Genomic DNA, 20629 nt, shown 5'->3' on the forward strand with positions numbered 1-20629 from the left:
GCCATAATAACATATGACAGACTGGGTGGGCTTATACAAAAGAAACTTACTTCTCATAGTTCTGGAGGCCTGAAGTCCAAGATCAAGGTTTTGGGTCCTGAGGCCTCTCTGCTTGCTGGCAGATTGCAGCCTTCCCGCTATATCCTCTCATGGCCTTTCCTCAGTGAGCACACATTCATGTATCCAGATTTCCTCTTGCATCTGGACATTAGTCAGCCTGGATTAGGACCCACCCCTAGGGGCCTCATTTTGAGTTAGTCACCTCTACAGTGGCTTTATGTCCAAATATAGTCATATTCTAGATACTGTGGGTTAGGACATCAATATGTGAATTTCAGGGGAGACAGCTCGACCCATAACAGAGAAGAAGGAGAGAACATCCCTGACTTCAGGGAGTTAGTCATCTAGTAAGGGAGACAGACAAATAAATCAACTGTAGAAAGAAATACATAATCCATGATATGCTGGGAGTAGAGGAAGTGGATAGCCTGAGGGAGTGTGAGAGGCTCTCCAGACAGCTTTGGTACTTGAGCTGACATTTTTTAAATGTTTATTTATTTATTTTTTTAAATGTTTTTTTTTTTTTTTTTAATTTCTGAGAGAGAGAGACAGTGTGAACAGGGGAGGGTCAGAGAGAGAGGGAGACACAGAATCTGAAGCAGGCTCCAGGCTCTGAGCTAGCTGTCAGCACAGAGCCCGACGCGGGGTTCGAACCCACGAACTGCGAGATCATGACCTAAGCTGAAGTTGGACGCTTAACCAACTGAGCCACCCAGGCACCCCAATGTTTATTTATTTTTGAGAGAGAGAGACAAAGTGTGAGCAGGGGAGGGGCAGAGAGAGAGGGAGATACAGAATCCAAAGCAGGCTCCAGGCTCTGAGCTGTCAGCACAGAGCCTGACGTGAGCCTTGACTTCATGAACCATGAGATCATGACCTGAGCTGAAGCCAGAGCTTAATTGACTAAGCCATCCAGGCACCTCTTAAGCTGACTTTTATTTTTTTATTTTTTATTATTGTTTTATAGTTTATTGTCAAGTTGGTTCCCATACAACACCCAGTGCTCATCCCCACAAGTGCCCTCCCCCATCTGCCCTCAGTTTGTTCTTGGCATTCAAGAGTCTCTCATGGTTTGCCTCCCTCCCTCTCCCCCACTATTTTTCCCCTTCTTCTCCCCCATGGTCCTCTGTCAAGCTCCTCCTAATCCTCCTATACGTGCAAACATATGGTATCTGTCCCTCTCTGCCTGACCCATTTTGCTCATTAAGCTGACTTTTAAAGAATGAGCAAGAATTGATCTGTCAGACAAATAGCAGGGAGGCTTGGGATAGCACCAAAGTTTTATAACAAGCAAGTTTTTCAGCTAGAGCACAGCTTCTCAATGTCTACCCCAAGGGCGTGAAAATTGGTTCTTGGGAAAGTGGGAAAAAATCTTGTACTTAAGAGATAAAGCTCAGATATGTATCATACATAACATATAGTACATCTGTAATGTTAACATTCCATAGCAGAGAACTTGGGAAAAAATATATGGGAAGGTTCCCTAGAAGGGCAATAATGAACAAACAGGGGCGTCTGCGCGGCTCAGTCAATTAAGTGTCCGACTTCGGCTCAGGTCATGATCTCGCGGTTTGTGGGTTCGAGCCCCACGTCAGGCTCTGTGCAGACAGCTCAGAGCCTGGAGCCTTCTTCAGATTCTGTGTCTCCCTCTCTCTCTGCCCCTCCCCCACTTGTACCCTGTCTCTCTCTGTCTCTCAGAAGTAAGTATATGTTAAAAATATTTTTTTTTAAATAATGAACAAAACAGTTGGGAAACACTGAGCTACAGGGAGCAGCCAGGGGTGGGGTTGGGGGATGTGGTCCAATATCAACTGATAAGCACCATTTGCAAGAACTTGGATTTTATTTCCTGTGGTCCTTCCTGAGCCTTGCCTCTGCATGATGAAGAAATTCACAACAGCCTGGAGGCATGATGTTCACAGTGAAAGTGATTTTATGAATTGTGGTCAGCAAAGATCCAGGGCACGCTCACAAGGCGGGGATGTGAATCACACCGTCTGGTCCTCAAGTCAGGCAGAGGCCTTTCTCTCTGCTGGTGACAAATTGCTTTCATAGCATTACTTCCTGTTGGGCGGTCATAGATATAATGTCACAGAGAGAAACTCGTTAAAACACCTGTCCCAGTCTGCCTTTAAAGTAGCCTCACCGATAATCAAGAAGGGGTCTTTTATTCAGTAAGTCAGTAAGCAATCTCTTGGTAAAGACAAATGGGTAAAAACCTAGACTCCTGTGATTGTCTTATTCTTTAGTGTGACATAAGATCAATCCCGGCCGGTTTGGGTAGAAATTTAAGTCAAAGAGAGGCTTTTAAGAAACATTAGTTCTGCTTAAGTTGAAAGTTACTTCCCTAAACACTGACTTTCTTTTACATTTATATGTGTTATATCCTTTCTTGCTTACCTTGGCTAGTTCAGCCTGTCTGGTATTTTGAACCTTTGTCTTTGTCACCGCCGGCGAGCCTTTGTCAACTTTTGTCACCCCCAGCAAGTGAACAGTCTTAGTATAGAACCAGCTGCAGATTCCTGCATTATGATACATTGTCCGATTTTCATTTATGGCAAATTCTCATATATCTTTTTTGCAAAGAAGCTCTTAATGGATGATGCTAATTAAAAAAAAAATCTGTTTATACCTTAACTCACATTTGTTAAATCGGGATAATAATTTGCTAAAAAATCATTCCTGTCTTTTTGCATGGGCTTCAGAACTTTTCCAGCAAGGTCCTTGTAATCTGAGACAGCAGTAAACACATGCAGACATTTCAGAATGAGTGGAAGAGCTAAATCCTGACATTATTTGCCTCCTTGGCAACAGAAAATACATGTACACACAGTTGACCTTCATTTAACGTTGGCTCTCAGTCTTGCAACCAGGGAGGGCCTTTTCGGAGGCTTGCATCCTAATTCCCATGTGCCTACTATTTGAAAAACTTTGAGTTCTATTTCCATTGCTCCTCTCAAAACAGTTATAAAAAGAAAAAAAAAAAAAAAACTAACCCCCAAACAACCATGACCTTCCCAAATCGTATATTGCACAATTTATAATGGTCCTTCAGATTTGGGCCAAAGGAAGGGCTTTCTTGAATCTTCTATTTGTGTTCTGGTTCCCCGGCAACAACATCCCTGGTAGATATTGCACATACTTTCCAGGGGATTCCACACATTTTCGTACAACATGAAAAAAGAAACCACACTTTTTCTTTTTTTCGCAGTTTCAAATTTGGTGGCTGCCAGAAATGACCAACCCAACACAGAACAAACTCAATGTTCTGTGTCGAACATTAAGTTTTGTCCCCAGAGGTTTCTCTTTTTGAGCATTTACTTAAATATTGCCATATTCGTCTGTGTCATTATTTATCCAAAGACTTACTTTATTTGTGTGCTGCTGTGTACTCAGAGAAACTAGCGCCAGCTTTCAGTGGGATTGATTCACATGACAAAGAATGAATCTCTGGTGTAGGATAGTAACTACATCCTAGCAGATTTAATAAAATTTTATATTCTCTATATAAGTCATGACATTACTATAGTTAGCCCCTGATTTTTTTCTTCCAGTTACACCCAGAGACTACTCACAAGCTCAATAATACATAGATTTTACACTTCAATGTAATGTAATTTTAAATTTATTTTAAGACACTATGATAAAAATAAACCACATTGCCATAAAAAGAATGAACGAAAATATGTTTTAAATGCTCCGTGCATTAATTCAATTGACATCTCATTCATTATTGATGGACCCAGTAATGATTTGAAAAATGTTGATGTTGTTTTGAAAATGCTGACGTTATCTTTTTAAAAAATGATATTTACCATGCGGTGAGCCCTTTGATTAGTGCTTTAAATATTATCTCATGTTTTGTCCAATAATTCTCTGACATGAGCACCATCATCCCCACATTATGGATAAGAAAACCACAGATAAGAGGAAGCAGTCGTAGAGAAATTAAGCAAATTCCCCAAACTCACAATTCCAATAAGTGATGGAATAGGACACAAGAACTGTGTGGGGTACAACCCCAAAGGCTGTGTTTTAAATTGCTACACTCTGGGGTGCCTGGATGGCTCCGTTGTTTACGCAGCCAACCCTTGATTATGGCGCAGGTGATCATCTCAAGGATCATGAGTTCGAGCCCCCCATCGGGCTCTCACACTGGCAGCACAGAGCCTGCTTGGGAATCTCTCTCTCTCCCTCTCTCTCTGCCCCTTTCTGCTTCTCTCTCTCTCTCTCTTTCTCTCTCTCTCAAAATAAATAAATAAACTTAAAAAAAAAGAGACAATAAACAGCTGCACTCTGCCTATTTAGCAAGTGAGTTTTCCCCATGACTTTTCATTGCAGAAAAGATTAAGTTATATTGCACTGCAGAGATGGCCAGAGTTTATAGCAGGTAATTTGGTAACTAAAGTCCCACTGAGGATAATGAATGTTTTAAAATGAACATATACAATCTTTCCCAAGTGAATAATATTCTGGCTCCAAGACCTCTCTACTAAATTACACAATTCCTTTTTTCTTCGGGTTCAAGTAGCAGTAATGGGGGGAAGCATATTACTTAGCAAATGACTAGTTCAAACTAGCTGATGTTATTTGTCCTTTCACACAATATGTGCTTTGTTACTCATTTAGAAAGTACTCTTGCTTTGGAATTGCTACATACAGTTGATGGAATCATATGCTTCTGAGCTGGGATCGACCACAGAGATCATCTCATCTCTCCCCGTGGTTTAGTTGCCCACACTAGTGTTCAGGAGGAGTTCTATTAAGGTGAAGAGTAAAATGATAGCTGCCCCCAAAATAGCTTGGTTTGACTAGAGATTAGCAATGGAGGACAGAGTGGAACACCTGATTTGGTTAATGTAGGAGCCCAGGGCCGAGAAAGTTCTGCCCTCCTGCAGGGAAACTGCCCGACAGTGCTGAATGCCTGGATCAGCATTTGCCCTGAGAGTGCGCTGCACAGTTTGGTATAATCACAGAAAATGATCCACAGAGCGTGGATGGTTAGAGGACACAACCACCCTTGGCATGGTGCTCCCTCCCACACCTGCCCATTTGTCCATATGGAGCACCCTCACTGTGCAGGAAAGGTTGGGGGTTGAGGAAGGAGAGAGAGAAAGAAATGGTCGCTCGTGAGGGTGATGCGAAGCCCTGGGGGGAGGTGGTGGAGGCTCTGAGCTTTTCCCTGTGAGGGTACTGAGGACCAAAACAATTACATCACAAGAAAGCAGGATTAGAATGAATATTTCTAAATAGAAGTATGAGTGTTGAACGTGGAAAATCACACCAAGAGAACACATTCCCTCAGTCTTTGCCTATGTGGGGGTGGGGGGGTCAAAAAGGAGCTATTAGTAGCCTTAGGCAGGACGACTTATATATTTTGGGAGGAAATGAGTCCAGTTGCCTTGGTCTCATTTCATTTCCTTGGAAGATATTTTATACTATTTTTATATGTTTTGTTCAGAAATCGTCAATAATTTAAAAAATGTGGAAGAGAAAAGGATTGAGTGAGTGAGTGACTTCTCCTGAATTGTAAGTGAAGAATTGCTCCTAGGAAACCGTTGTTTAATTTGGCTGGAATGAGTAGATTAGGAAGAAAAAAAGCGCATAGTTAATCAAAATGAAAAGATGAGGAGATTGGCTATACTTCTCTGGGTCAAAATGAAAGATTTTTATCCTTTCATGTACAGGAAATTAAAATTTATACTATGTGAAAAGTCCCTAAATATGAAACCCTCCATTGGGTTCATTTCTCTTTAATGGTGTGCTAAGGAGAAATACTTCAATATTCAGCTATAGGATATCTCAGAGAGTCAGATAGCTACGATACTCTTAATTTTGAATGTTTCCATGACATCTTACATAGTCATTTAAAAGTCATTTTATAACTGTGGACAAACTCGAGTTTGAGCTCCTTGCCTCTGTTTTCCAGGTCATTAACTTCATGGTATGATTTTATTCTTTCTCTCTCTTTTTTGTCCCTACCATTGAAAACAGATAACTCCACTGCTGTATGGAAATCAGTCAGACAAATGATTATCTCAGAGTCTGGAGTTGCAATGTGGTCCTTATGGAAGGGGAAAATCTTTTAAACTCTTACTGATTCCTTGGTGCTAAAAATCATTATCTTTAGTTCTTGGCTTTGCTTTTCTCCTAATGTGATACTGAGCCCTAAGTCTGTCTGTAGCTTCCTCAACAGTAGACTTTCCTGGGCCTGAATGTTTGTGTCCTCTCAAAATGCATGCATTGAACCTACTACCTAAGGTGATAATATTAGGAGGTGGGGCATTTGGGAGGTGATCAGGTCATGAGGGGTTCTGGGATTAGTCCTAAGAGTTCTTGCTGCCATCTGAGGTCTGCTACCCAGAAGAAGGTCCTCACCCATCCATGAGGGTACCCTGATTTCAGACCTCCAGCTTCCAGAACTGTGAGAAATAAATTCCTGATGTGTATAAGCTACTCGGTCTGTGGTATTTTGTTATAGCAGCCCAAACAGACTGAAACAAACTTTTTCAGTCTTCTAACCTTATCCTTAACTAACCATTATCTGAACCTCAGTGTGATAAATGGGAAATAATTAATACCAGAAGGAGCAGGGAGAGGTTACGAACCCCAAACTCCTTCAGATGTTACACTCGCAGTGGTTGTCATTTTGTGTCTGCCTTTGAGTTTGGCCACCCTGTCTATCAGGAAAACAGTGGGAGTAGATTAGCTTTCCTAAGGCTCATGTCACAAAATACCACAAACTGAGTGGCTTCAAACAACAGAAAGTTATTTTCAGACTTCCAAAAAGCTAGAAGTCTGAACTGCACATGTCAGGAGGGCTGTTCCTCCAAAGGCTCCTGGGATGGATCCTTTTTTACCTCTTCTCATTTCTGCTGGTCACTGGCAACCCTTGGCTTCCCTCAGCTTCTAGATGCATAACTCCAATCTCTGTCTCCATCTGGCCTTCTTCCTTCTTTGTGTCTGTGTCCAGATTTCCCTCTTCCTAGGAGGACACCAATTATATTGGCTTTCACCCCACTCTAATTCAATGTGACCCTCATCTTTACTTATAACATCCCTGAATCCAGATAAGGTCACATGCACACTTTCCAGGTAGGCGTGATGTCTGGGGGACACTTTTCACCCTCGTACACAGGCTTCTGCCGCTTTGGTCAGCTTTCTCCTCTCTTAGAGTCACCATGCTCTGTCTTCTTTCTTCTTTCTTTGTTCTCAGGAGAATGTCACATTCCTTGGTCTTTCTGTTACCTGATCATCTTCTCTGGTCTCGTCTGTGCTTGCTCGATCTTGTGCTAACCCACAAAATCCCCCAGGAAATCAATTTGCACATCCCTAAGATCAGATCGGATCCGTAAAATCAGATGGATTCTAGGAGCTCTACCCTTAGCCTTGTCTCCGGAGAGTCTAGTGATCAGATTTTCCTTTTTTCTCTTAGTAGGATAGGGACCTGCCATTTGCCTTGTTCCTGCATCCCAGGAGACAGCATCCACTTGCAGACTACTGAGAAATTAACTGGTAAAATCAGACCAGGAATTGCTGACTTTTTGTGGTTCTTCTACATGTCATAGTCACCTTTGGAGAGCCATGGAGGGAGCTGACATTCCTGTCTACCTCTCCCTCCTACCTCCGTCCTGAAATGTTTCTGGTCAGAATAGCTTTAACTACATTATCGCGCATCTCATAGATGAAACAGAAGCGAGGCCTCTGTAGTGAGCAGTTCGGCCTTGCTTGGGTTGGACCATCCCCAAACCCTGAGCTCCTAAGTTTCCATTTTCCATCACACCTGCCCCACCAGAAGACTTCTCGTTGGCAACTTCTTCCTGCGACCCCACTGCCTCCACATCCTGCCCTCTAGCACGTCAGAGGGGAATTGGGCTACCCAGTGAGGCACCTCTCAAGGTATCGGAGAGAACATTTTTAATGTTAACTTAAAATGAAACAATTAAAATATGCATCAGTCATTTTAATGAAGTGTGTGGAGCATCATGGTTTATTGTGTTTAAAGCTTATTCTTTTACTGTATTTTGGCTTTTCAGCTGCTTTTTAACATTGACCACTGACTTCTCAGGTGTTTCCCTCAGAAATGTAAGGATAAGGATGTGAAGATTTCCTGTTTGGATCTGTTCTCTGTTCTTTTTCTTGCAGCCTCAGTGGGCTTTGAACACGTCAGTTCCACGCTGACAGCGCTCCTTCCCAGTGGTATTGGTTTATGGAAAGTAGTTCCAGGAAAATGCCGAGTGTAAAGGAGCGACTACATTTGAGCAGTTGAAGGGAAATACAGAGAGAGCTTTAAAAACTTTGTGCCCGTGATTTCACTGTTTCAAGTGCTGGTTTGCTATTATTAGAGCTTTTTTATTTAAAAACAACTTAAAACCTTGGGGATGGAACCTACATAGATTATGCCTCACTTTTATGTGTGCATTCTGAAATTTTATAACTTGTTTGTTTTAGACCAAGGAAAAAATATCAACCAGTGTTAGCAAAGTCCTTTTATGAAAAAGATTTGAATTATCTTCACAAGTAACTAGGTTTAGCAGCAGCTTTTAACTCTTCCTTGTTATGAGTTCAGTAGATCAATGTGCTTCCTGCTGATAAGGTAAGCACTTCCTTTCAGCTGATGACTAGGAGTTTGGAGGAAAATAAATCAAATAGATTATCAGTCACCAGTACGAAAAGTTTTCGAAAGATTAACTAATTACAGCTGAAAAACATGTGATGCTCTGCGGGACCTTATTTTATTCCGGTTCAGCTGATGTCTAATGATGTTAATATATTAGATTTCATCAGATTTGCCTCACATTAAATGAAAAAGTTTTTGCTTCATTTATTTTTTTTTTCAGGTTGCTGCGGTGATTTTCCCCTCAATAGATGGACAGAACAGTAATGAGGGTGGTGTTCAACACTTGCTATTTCAGTGCCTTTGGGCTCAACTGCCCAAGAAGGCACAGTGGAAAGAATACAGAACTAGGAGCAAGGGGCCGGGGATGGGGGGATGGACAGAGATTGGGGGGTGGCCTCAAATATGCCCTTCACAAGTGAGATGCAAGCCCAGCAGCCCTCTGGAGCCTCACTTTGCTCAACTCTAATGTTTCTTTGTTTTTGAGAGAGACAATGTGAGCAGGGGAGGGGCGGAGAGAGAGGGGGACAGACGATGACACCAGTGAGTGATGCAGGGCTTGAACTCACGAACCATGAGATCATGACCTGAGCCACAGCTGGATGCTCAACCAACTGAGCCACCCGGGCACTCATACTTTCTTTGTTCATCTCTACATTGGGCCTGATACAGTCATTCTCGCCTACTATATAGAGTTGTTAGGAATTTCAGATAAAATCATCACGTGCTCATTAAAACTGGTTTGAAAAACCATGAGCCACCATGCAAATATGAACTGTCTTTACTGGAGCTTAATGAACAACTGATTTCTTACCTTTCATCGAGACTTCATGAAAGCTCTTTAGCTGACACAGTGATTCCGCCTCCAAGTCTTTCTCTAATCTCACCTCATGCCTGGATAAATTTTTGTTAAATTATAACATACAGAATGTATTCAAGTGACTATCACATGGCAGACAGTTAGCTAACAACCTTACTTTGGTTATTCCGTTCAATCTGTGCACCAGCCCTATGGCGTTCAGGGTTAATGCTGTTACAGATAAAGAAACTGAGGACTAGAAAGGTTAGTTATCCAAGTAGTAACACAGCCAAGGCTGGAATCTGTTTGGTCTTATGCCATAGCCTGTGCTTTACTTGAAATATTTTCAAAAGTTTTGCAGCTTAGCATGCAAAGTATACAACTCTGAAGTCATGTTGTCTCCTCCACGAAAATCGTGTGTCACCAGTTGGCTACAAAGAGCCACTCTATTCCTTCTTCATGTGTCTCTGTCAAAACCCTTTATTCATCACTCTGTTCTTTGGTCCTTGGTCAGCCTTGTAAAACCCTGCTTAATTATTTTCCCTATGTTGACCCCTGAAATGCTATCGAAATCATTGTCCTCTATTTTAGGTTCCTAAAGCCCAGTTACAGAAAGCATATTTATTTCTGTCACATTTTATTATTCATTCCACTGGGCAGGTAACGTAATGATACATCCTCTCGGATGATGGAAGTCTACGCATCACCTCCCACGTTACTTCCTGATAGTCAGGGGCTGATGTGACTCTCTTCATCTCCAGCCTTGTCTGGTCTCCACCTCTCTTTCCTTCCCCTTCCTGTGACACCCCTCGTCACCCCCCACTCAAAGTCAGGGGCATGACTGACAAGGACATGATGTTTAGATGATCGCATAGCCAGCCACAACTGTGTGCCTTCTCCATAGTTTCGTTAGGGGTGATATTCACACCTGTGTCTGTACCATTATTTCTGCTCTAAATGAGATGTTGACATCTGAGTTCTTCCAGAGCCTTGTTGTTTCTGTCTCCAGAATGGGTGGATAGATTTAGAAACACATTTCCTTCTGTGATTCATTCAGAAGAAAGTGTGTTTTTTTAATGTTTTATTTATTTCTGAGAGAGAGTGAGAGGCAGCGTGATCAGGGGAGGGTCAGAGAAGGAGGAAGATACAGAATCCGAAGCAGACCAGGCTCTGAGCTGTCAGCATAGAGCCCGACACGGGGCTCAAACCCACAAACCGTGAGATCATGACTTGAGCCGAAGTCGGACGCTTAACTGACTGAGCCACCCAGGTGCCCCAGAAAGTGTATTTTAACAAGAGATTGTCAAGTCCTAAGGCCCACACCGAGGGAAATAGTGCAGTGAACAAAACGCTTTTTCCTCTTCTGGGTCCCCCACCTCCCAAATTTAAATTTAACAGGAAAGTAAAATGAGGATACTCATTTGTGTAGAAAGATTTTAGTATTGGACATTAGCAACACTGATAACAACTAAAGAAGTAAAGCACCTTCCCAAACAGGTATATTTTTGAATTCCAAAATCTTGGTTAAAAACAAAACAAAAACCCACCTTGTCTGTCTATCACACGAGGTGCAGAAATAGTACATCAAATAAAATGAATGGCCATGTGACCCAATATGAATAAGACCTTGATTGATGAGGCAGAATTAAACTTAGCTGTTGATTCATGTCAGCATTTGGCACACATTTTCTCTTTTTTAGAATTATACACAGTGAGACTTTTGGATTGTTTTTATAGCTCTTTTCCTTGATGATGGGCTAGTATATGTTCTAAATCACATTTCTTGTTTTGGAACTGACTCCCTTTTCCACACTAATTAAGTGGAAAATGATGCATAAATCAAATTGGAAAGACTCCCCATTTTAAAAAAAGTTTTTTAATTTAAAAAAGAATTTTTTTAATGTTTATTCTTGATAGAGAGACAGAGTACAAGTGGGGGAGGGGCAGAGAGAGAGGGAGACACAGAATCCCAAGCAGGCTCCAGGCTCTGAGCTGTCAGCACAGAGTCCCATGCGGGGCTCGAGCGCACGGACTACGAGAACATGACCTGGGCTGAAGTTGGACACTTAACCACCTGAGCCACCCAGGTGTCCCTGCTTTCATTTATAATTTAAAAAGTTCAGCTCTTGGTGTGACTTTCTAATTTTCCATGTTCATCCAAAATTATACAATCCCAAATTCATGTTGTAATGTTTCACTTTTAGCCTAAAGATAGCTTGAATTTATGAAAGTATCAAATAAATTCATTACATATTTAATTTTTTGACTAATAGAAATTTTTTTTGTGAATATATAGTCTCTTGTCACTGAAAAGAGAGCATAGAAAAAGCCCAGACATCATTCATTTTTTCAGTTTTTAAAATGTATATTTTGACAGATTTTCTTTTGTCTGACACCGTTTACACATTTGTCAGAGAATCCCCAAATCAAGGAAAAAGTGATAAGACCCAAGAGAGTGAGGCATAGCAGGCTAAATGCTGATTAAAATCTCTCTTCTGTGGACAGGAAATAAGTACAAAAGAGAATAATGCTAACATTATACTACTGAAACTAACAAAATTTAAAATATTTTTAGCAACACAACATGATCAATTATTTATTCTTGTTTGTTTATGTTTTTATATTTTTAACAGCGAGAGAGAGAGAGAGCAAGCACAAGTAGTAGAGGGCAGAGAAGGAGGGAGATGCAGAATCAGAAGTAGGCTCCAGGCTCCGAGCTGTCCGCACAGAGCCCCCCAACATGGGGCTCGAACTCATGAATCATGAGATCATTACCTGAGCTGAAGTCAGATACTTGACTGAGCCACCCAGGCGCCCCGTTCACTTATTTATTCTTATTTGTAACTTACCACCAATTAATAGGTAAAGGATAAAATTGAATTCACTATTTTTTTCCAAATCAAATTTATTGAAATTACTCTTTGCAAACTGAAGAAGCAGGAGTTTAATGATTTACAGAAGGGCATGTGGGGATAGCACTCTTAGGTCTATAAATGGAGTTATTGTGTTTTGTTTTGTTTTTTTCCCCAGAAACATTAAATAAGCATGACCTGTATATCACTGCTTATAGTATTGCATATGCTCAATAAATATTTATTGAATGAATAGGAATTGGAAAGTTATTTCTATCTCTTTTAGGATATAGAAATACAAAGATAGAGTTAAATTTCTACTGTCATTATCAGAACCAATTTTATTTTCCAGTACTTTATAGGTTCACCACAAAATGCCACAAAATTAACTTACTCTATTTTGCATTTGATGTGAACTTTTAAATCAAAGTTTTTACCTTTCGATATGTTAAGCCTCGGAGGTAGTGAGCCCATGAAGGATAAAAAGAAAGAAAGCTTCAGAGTTTTCAAGCGCCAAAACTTTCTTTCTCTCCTTGCCACACAGTATTTTCACTCCAATAGGGTACTTTTAATGATACTGGAATTTGTCTTTAAGAAGCACACACATAAGTGCCATTGATGAGAAGAAAACATGGCAGATTTAAAAATACAATTTGGCTTTGTATTTCATAAAGCTTGTTTATGTTTGTTTTAAATCTCAGGGAAAAGTACACTGTGGGTCTCCAGAGCTGTAAGTGGGTAAATAAAATAAGTGCTGTAATTTTTCAAAGCATCACTGCATGCCAAGAACCTGATATTATCATTCCAGCTTTTACACTGACTAGTTTAAGGGTATTCATATCCTGGTATTCACAAAAGCATTTACAAGGTAACTTAAAACCATTGGAAAAGACAATGGAAAATGTCAGGCAGATTTTTTGATGAATCAACTATGATAAAAAAAAATTGAATTGAATGTCTGGTGAACTGAAGTGAAATAAAAATGAGAGATGGGATGAGATACCCAAGCTTCCATTTCCTTGTTCTCTTTCATGCGATGTGACCACCAAGGTATTGCCTCCAAATATTTTTTTTCATCAGATTTTTTTTCTTTTTTATCTGATAAGCTGGTCTCAAGATTCACAGGAGCTGAAAATGTAGGTTGGAAAGAAAGAGGGTGAGTCCACAACGCTTTTGCTTCCCTGTGATATATTTTAGTAGAAGGTGCCGCATCCTCAGATAATTGTTATGGGTCACCGTGTCGCAAGACCCCAGCGGGCATCATTTGATGGCATATACTGTGACCAGCGTCCCCCCCCACCCCCCCACCCCCTCAGTTCTGCGGTCGTGCTGAGTAAACTATGCTGATTTTGGCTTCAGGAATGTTTGCCGTGTGTTGTTCTAGTAGGAAAAATATTTTCTAATCTTTCATGGCATTCATGTTTTTTTAACATTCACCACAATCTGTAAACCATGTCAGTGCGTCTAACTTTAAACCGTTGTTTTTCATGCACCTTTAATGAGAAATAAAGGTAGGGACTTACAGGCCACAGGAAAGATAACACCCTGTGTAACAAACTTGAAGTCTGAAAACACAGGTTTTCACATGGAAGGAGGAAACGGGCAACTCAAGAAGGTGGTGGCATTTTGGGCTGGAGTCAGATTTCTTTACTGAATTGAGATTCTTCTTAGAATTCTCCTCAGCTCTTTTCAGCTAAGTGGAGATTCTGTATGGAGAATATTTCTTCTGAATCTTTGTAAATCCTTTTTCTAATTCACTGTACAGGGCACAGCTGCATAGAGTGGACAGTAGACATGACCTCATCTTTAGGGGCTTGTTTTAAGTCACAGCAAGTTAATTGCATGCATGTGACAATGCACATGTGTTCATCTTGGAGTGAGGAGGTGCTATCATTTTTTTAAAGTTTATTTATTTTGAGTGAGAGAGAGAGAGCGAGAGAGAGCACAAGAGGGGAAGGGACAGAGATAGAAGGAGAGAAAATCTCAAGCAGGCTCAGTCGGGCTCGATTTAACAAACCGTGAGATCATGACCTGAGCCAAAATCAAGAGTTGGACGCTTAACCAACTGAGTCACCCAGGCAGCCCAATACCCAATGCTATCACTTTTTTAAACCCAAAAAGCCTTGATGCACACTAAGAGGATGTACTTGGAAGAATTTGCCAACCAATAAGGAATATGCTGAAAAAAATTTAAAAACAAGTGACTTACATATGTTGATGGAGCAAGCAATGTTATTTAATCACCAAAAATTGCTATTGGGAAAAAAAAAAGGTGATCTATCTTTTCCTCCTAATTTTATTTTTATTCTTTTTCTAATTTTGTCATGAAAATTTGAGCCTTCCTCAAAATTTACGTCTTTTGCAAAGTTTTCTCTACCTCTCCATTCTCAAATCTCTGCCTGAATTCCTACAAACCACATGAATCTGGAGAATTCAGTAATTAAGTCCTTGGGCCGCTATCAGATTGCCTGGGCTGCTCCAACCACTTATAAGCCCGGTCACCTTGGGCAAGCCACTTGACCTCTATTTCCATTGATTTGCTCTCTTGAGAAATGCACATAATAATAGCTGCTTAACATGGTACAGCACATCTAAGCACATAGTGGCAGTTTCTCTTACTATAAACTGCATGTTGCAGTATTTGGTTGTTTGTTGTAATGATTTGCCTTAATTACCTTCTAAGCCATTAATATGTAAATATTCATAAAACATAACCTTCATGTTTGGGTTCTCCGTGCTTGGGTTTTATATACCCAGTTTCTATTTGTTTAGTTGGTTTTCAATTAAAAAATATTTTCAATGTTTATTTACTTTTGAGAGAGAGAAAGACAAAGTGTGAATGAGAGAATAGACGGAGAGAGAGGGGGAGACACAGAATCTGAAGCAGGCTCCAGGCTCTGAGCTGTCAGCACAAAACCTGACACAGGGCTTGAACTCATGAACCATGAGATCCTGACCTGAGCCAGAATCTGACCCCTAACGGACTGAGACACCTAGGCACCCCTATTTAGTTGGTTTTTAGATATAAATTTTCTAGGTCAGGACCTGTATCATTGACTGTTTTTGTTTGTAATATATTTTATTTTTCAGAAGAGTTTTAAGTGCACAGCAAAATTGAGTAGAAGGTAGAGTTCCCATTTACCCCTGACCCCACACATCCACTGCCTCTACATCTACACCCCACCCCACCCCCGGACCAGAGTGGGACATTTGCTGCAATTAGTAAACCTACAATGACACTGCATTATCATCCAAAGTCCACAGTTTATGTTAGGGTTCACTATTGCCATTGTACCTTCTTGACTGACAAATGTGTAATGACATATATCCACCATTATAGTATCATATAGAGTAGCTTTTCTGCCCTAAAAATCTATGCTCAGCCTATTTATTTCTCCTCTGCTCTAGCCCCTGGCAACTACTTATCTTTTTTACTGTCTCCATAATTTTGCTTTTTCTAGAATGTCGTATACTTGGAATTATATAGTATGGAGGTTTTTCAGACTGATTTCTTCCATTTATTAATTTCTTCCATATATTTTTCTGGCTTAGTAGCTCATTTATTGTCAGTGTCAAGTAATATTCCATTGTCTGGATGTGCCACAATTTATTTATCCTCGTACCTACTGAAGGGACATCTTGGTTGTTTCCAAGTTCTGGCAATTACGAATAAAGCTGCTATGGACATATCACTTCTTTTTTTTTTTACTTCCTATAGTCTCCCATACAAAGGTAATGATTTTCGGCTCTGAGTATTCTAGATCTTAGGTCTGATAAGGACTTTGAAATAATGTATTGCGTACAAGGAAAATGAAGATCAAGAGACAAGGTATCTGCTAAGACTGCTCACATAGTTCATTGTACTTCCTACTGTGAAATTCTCTCCTAAATATAATGAAGAAAATCTAAAAATTAGAATGCCATCTAAAAAATCCTATCAAAGGTTTGATGTGGTGAGAGTAAGGACTGAGAATTGTTGTACCAAATGTTATCATCAACGTATTTTTTAAGAAGAAATTTAGTAAGTTGGAGCCATGATTTTTTTCTCATTGTTTTCTAACTGCTTACTTATAACTTAATTGTAACTTTGTTGTAACTTTATGAGCTTTCCCCTAAATTAGGCATTTTGCATTTTCAGTTATCTTTTGGACAGTTGGATTTTTGAATTTTTCCTGGTGGCCAGTGCCCACTTTGAACTGACCGAGACTTGCTGTTTAACAGGCTGTGGCGCGGAGTTGTCTGGGACCACGGGCACCTTCAGCAGCCCCAGGTACCCTAACACGTACCCCCCCAACAAGGAGTGCATCTGGTACATTAAGACAGCCCCTGGGAGTAGCATTCAGCTCACCATCCACGACTTTGATGTGGAGTATCATGCAAGGTGCAACTTTGACGTCCTGGAGGTAGGAATTTAGATTGCTCTCCAGCGCATTCAAAATTTGGGGTAGAATGAGAGATCACTGTGCAAGCCTCCCTAAATTATTTGCAGGGGCCAGTGGTGTTCTAATTTTAGACATTTTGATGAGTAGAGTATCAGTTCTTTGCGAGTGATGTTTATGGGCAAATGGGATTAATATCTCAGTTTGGGTCTCCCTGAAATCGGTGCCTCTTGAAGGACTTGGCAGAAGGCAGTTAGGCTAGGAGGTGCTCTCAGGAAGCAGGAGGAAGGGGGACAGTGGGAGGGAGGCCGAGGGAGGCCGAGCCAGTGATGGGAGCCTCTGTGGGCCACTTGAGCTTAATCCCACCGGGACCCTCTGAGGGGCTATGAGGACTGCTCATCAGAACCATCCCCCTAAGGGTGGGAGTCTGAGGCACTGGTCCCCATTGATGGATTGCCCTGGGGGTCATGGATGCCCCACACTTCAGTCTGAGAAAGCTCCCTCGGGAAAGGCAGTGAGGAGGCAGAGTGTAGAGAAGGGGCGCTCTTGGGGATGAGATGACAGCTCCAATCTGAGGGGCCAACGCGGTGCAAGGCACAAAACGCAACACTGCTGTACAGGGTTTATCTCAGATAGTTGAGATGACCTTTGAGAATCCGTTATAATCAGCCATTTATTGCAGGGCTCTGGTCATTGGGAACCGGAAGTATTTGCAAAATTTAATGGCTTCCTACAGGCTAAGCTCCTGTCACTTCAGCCCTGGAGATTGCTAGAGCACTTTGTGCCAAGGCTTCTGTATCTAGTAGAACTTAAACTTCAGGAAAGCCTGGGTATCTGTTTGCTTGTTTGTTTTGGTTTTGCTTTCCCGCTATACCTGCCGCAGAGTACCTGGCAGATAGACTTGATGTGTGTTCGTAGAAGGAATGAAAACATACTAATACCTGACACACCATAATAATGTGCATTGGTGGTGGCTTGCAAAGGGACTTGATGTCCATTTTCCCATTTGGATGTTAAAATAATCCTGCGAGGTAAGAAGGGAATTTTGTCCCCATTTTATCATTGTCCAAACAGAGGCTCAGAAATATTGATGGGTTTTTCCATGATCCAGAGGATACTGGGTAGAAGAGCTAAGAAATGAATTTATCCACTGCTCGGCGCTAGGAATAAGCCAGTACGAAAAAATACAGAGGTAGGCAGTGTGCAAGATATTGAACCAAGCAGCATGGACGACATAGGGAACTTTAACACTTAAAAACTTCACAATGGGGCGCCTGGGTGGCTTAGTCGGTTAAGCGTCCGACTTTCGCTTAGGTCATGATCTCGCGGTTCTGGGTTCGAGCCCCGCGTCGGGCTCTGTGCTGACTGCCAGCTCAGAGCCTGGAGCCTGTTTCGGAGTCTGTGACTCCCTCTCTCTCTCTGACCCTCCCCTGCTCACGCTGTCTCTCTCTCTCTCCTAGAAATAAATAAAAAAAAAAAAACATTTAAAAACTTCACTTGCAAAACAAGTCCTTTTCTTGAAAAGAAATGGGGTTCCCACACTGTGCCCTCACTGAGTGGACCCGGAATCACAGAATTGCATTTAGCAGAAAGGGAAATCAGAGACAGAGCTGATAAGTCCTTAGGTGAAAACCTCTGCCCTGGTCTTCATGGAAGTACTGGGTGTGGCCAAGTCACGAGTCCATCGCAGAAGAGGAACGGGTTTTAGGGAAACAAGGTGGCTTTCGAAATTCACACTCCCAGTATGATTACGAACAACACTCACATGTGAAAGGTTCTGAGGGTCCTTCTTGCCAGCAAGGAATTTTTTGATGGCATAAAACCCCTTAACACGTACAAAGCGCTGGCAGCAGACTTTTCCACAGTAACGTGCAATGTTCCAAACCCTTCATTTTCATGTCCCGAAGTGCACGTGATCATTGCCCACTTGGCAAAATGTAAATGGGTCCATTGTACTTTGCGTTTTGTCCCGCCCATTATGTGAGAAAGCAGGCTGAGGCTGCTCCCTGCACAGCAGCAGGGGGACAGGGGGACAGAGCACGGTCTCCGCGCAGCTGCATTTAGGCAGGGTCCTGTGTGGCACCGCTAGATGGCATGAGAAGAGGTTACCGTCACCCTGAGGCATATTTATATTAGGACAAGGTGGTCTCCCATATTCCATCAAAATCAGGCTTTGGGGGAATATCTTGAGCCCCTGAAATATTTTGGGAAAGCTTACACAAGGCTGAAAGGAGTAACTCCCTTACCTTTTGTTCAAAACCCTTATCGGAGATCCCTGCACATGCTGGTGTTGGGGGGAAAGTGCTGGAATAAATTTGCACTAATGATGATAAAATGATGTTTTCCATCTCTCATACCGTAGCTACTGATAACGGGCTAGGAGTAGGTTTCAAAATGTCACCCCTGGTAGGTATATGACCTTGAGATACTGCTGACTTTCTTGACCTACCTATTCTCAGCCTGCATGTTATCCTTTCCCATTCTGAGCACAGCCAAGTAGGACCTTTCTGTGACCAGGTACCGGGCATACCTGGGCTTCTCCAGATTTTACTAAAGAGCCTGTATTTTTTCCCTCAAAAAGCTGTGTGCAGAAAGTGGCCAGTTGCATTAAGCAACAGCCGTTCGGTTACTCATAACCCTGGAATGCTGACTTGATTGTAACAATAAATGGAGCTAACAGAGCAGAAAGAAATGTTCAAAACAGATTAAAACCATAGGCTTTGAAATGCTCTATATCCTGAGCATTTGCTAAAAACACATTTTTTAATCTCTGATCATCAGACCCATATTCCCCCCCCAAAGGTTAGTCATATGCTGTAGCCGAATGAACCACACCCTGAAATTCTTTCCATCTTTTTCCTCTTGTGAAGAGTCATGCGTTAACTCTTGGTTTTATTTGTGGAAGCCAAAAGTACTGTTCTATTGTTTGGGTCATGGAAACACACTGGCTGATTTTACTTCAGTCTCTGAGAAAGAAGCCTGAATCTGCATAAAGCAGAAAAGGAAGTCCATTCCTTGGTGCAATAAATCAAGACAATTACTTGGTGTGGTCAGTTTATTCCCTTGGTCCCTCTGCCACGGTCCGTCGTGAGCCCAGCCCCGTAAGAGGGGAAACAAAGAAGGTCAAAAGCAGCACTGTTGATTCTTTGGGAGGCTTCGAGACCCAGCCGACTCATCCCGTTATGTGTGTGATCTTAAGGGGACCCTGGGCAGGGAAAACAAAGAATATTTTGCCGACGTGCAAGTTTTCTTTGTCAGAACTAAAGCCTTCTGCTCTGTGTTCGCTCCAAATATGTGCTGTTTACTTGGCATGGACGACGAGGGGCACATGCTGTCCATTTCATGCTCTGAGCCCTGTGCTCTGGGCGCGGGGTGGGGGTGTGGGGAGGAAGGCAGATCCTGCAAAAGCCAAAGGACACTGGAAACCAGAAGCAATCTGTTTCTTCCATTTGCATACGTGTCCGAGTAAAGGGCCACACAGGGCTCGTCCTGAAGCCCTGCTTTTGATGGGACTTAGGGGGCCGCACAAACATAGCTCCTCCTATGAAAATAAGCTCGAAGCCATCCGCCTGCTTCATTCCTTTGCCATTAAAGCCCTTGTGCTCAGGCCTCTCTGGAACAGCAGCTTCATTCATCTTGGCCTTTCCCCCATGGCTGGGGGGAATTAATCAGACAAAGAAATCATTATAGATTCAAATCACACACTCCTCACCAAAAGTAGGCTTCTTGTTCTCGCTCTCTGTTCTTCAAGAACACTTGAGTGATTCCCCCTATCAGTCAACAGCTGCCCTGGGGGTGGGCGAGGATCTGGGGGCCTGAGGAATCAGGGAGAGCACATCTAGGTGGGAGGGCTGTGCGGATTTCAGAGGCGTGAGGGCACTGGGCACAGATTCACTCAGCACGCTTTCCCCCCCGGTAGAGT

General features: G+C 42.0%; 1 protein-coding gene across 1 annotated transcript in view; it reads left to right on the top strand.

Moving 5' to 3' along the window:
• The window catches only part of CUBN (cubilin), a 274401-nt gene that overhangs the window by 108598 nt on the left and 145174 nt on the right, over positions 1-20629 (top strand). Inside the window, 1 exon segment of the mRNA XM_039245893.1 lies at positions 16550-16731. Within this exon segment, the coding sequence (XP_039101824.1) occupies positions 16550-16731 (182 nt within the window).

The sequence above is a fragment of the Hyaena hyaena genome, unplaced genomic scaffold, assembly GCF_003009895.1.
Source record: "Hyaena hyaena isolate Hyena2069 unplaced genomic scaffold, ASM300989v1 scaffold_277, whole genome shotgun sequence".
NCBI classification, from domain to species: Eukaryota; Metazoa; Chordata; class Mammalia; order Carnivora; family Hyaenidae; genus Hyaena; species Hyaena hyaena.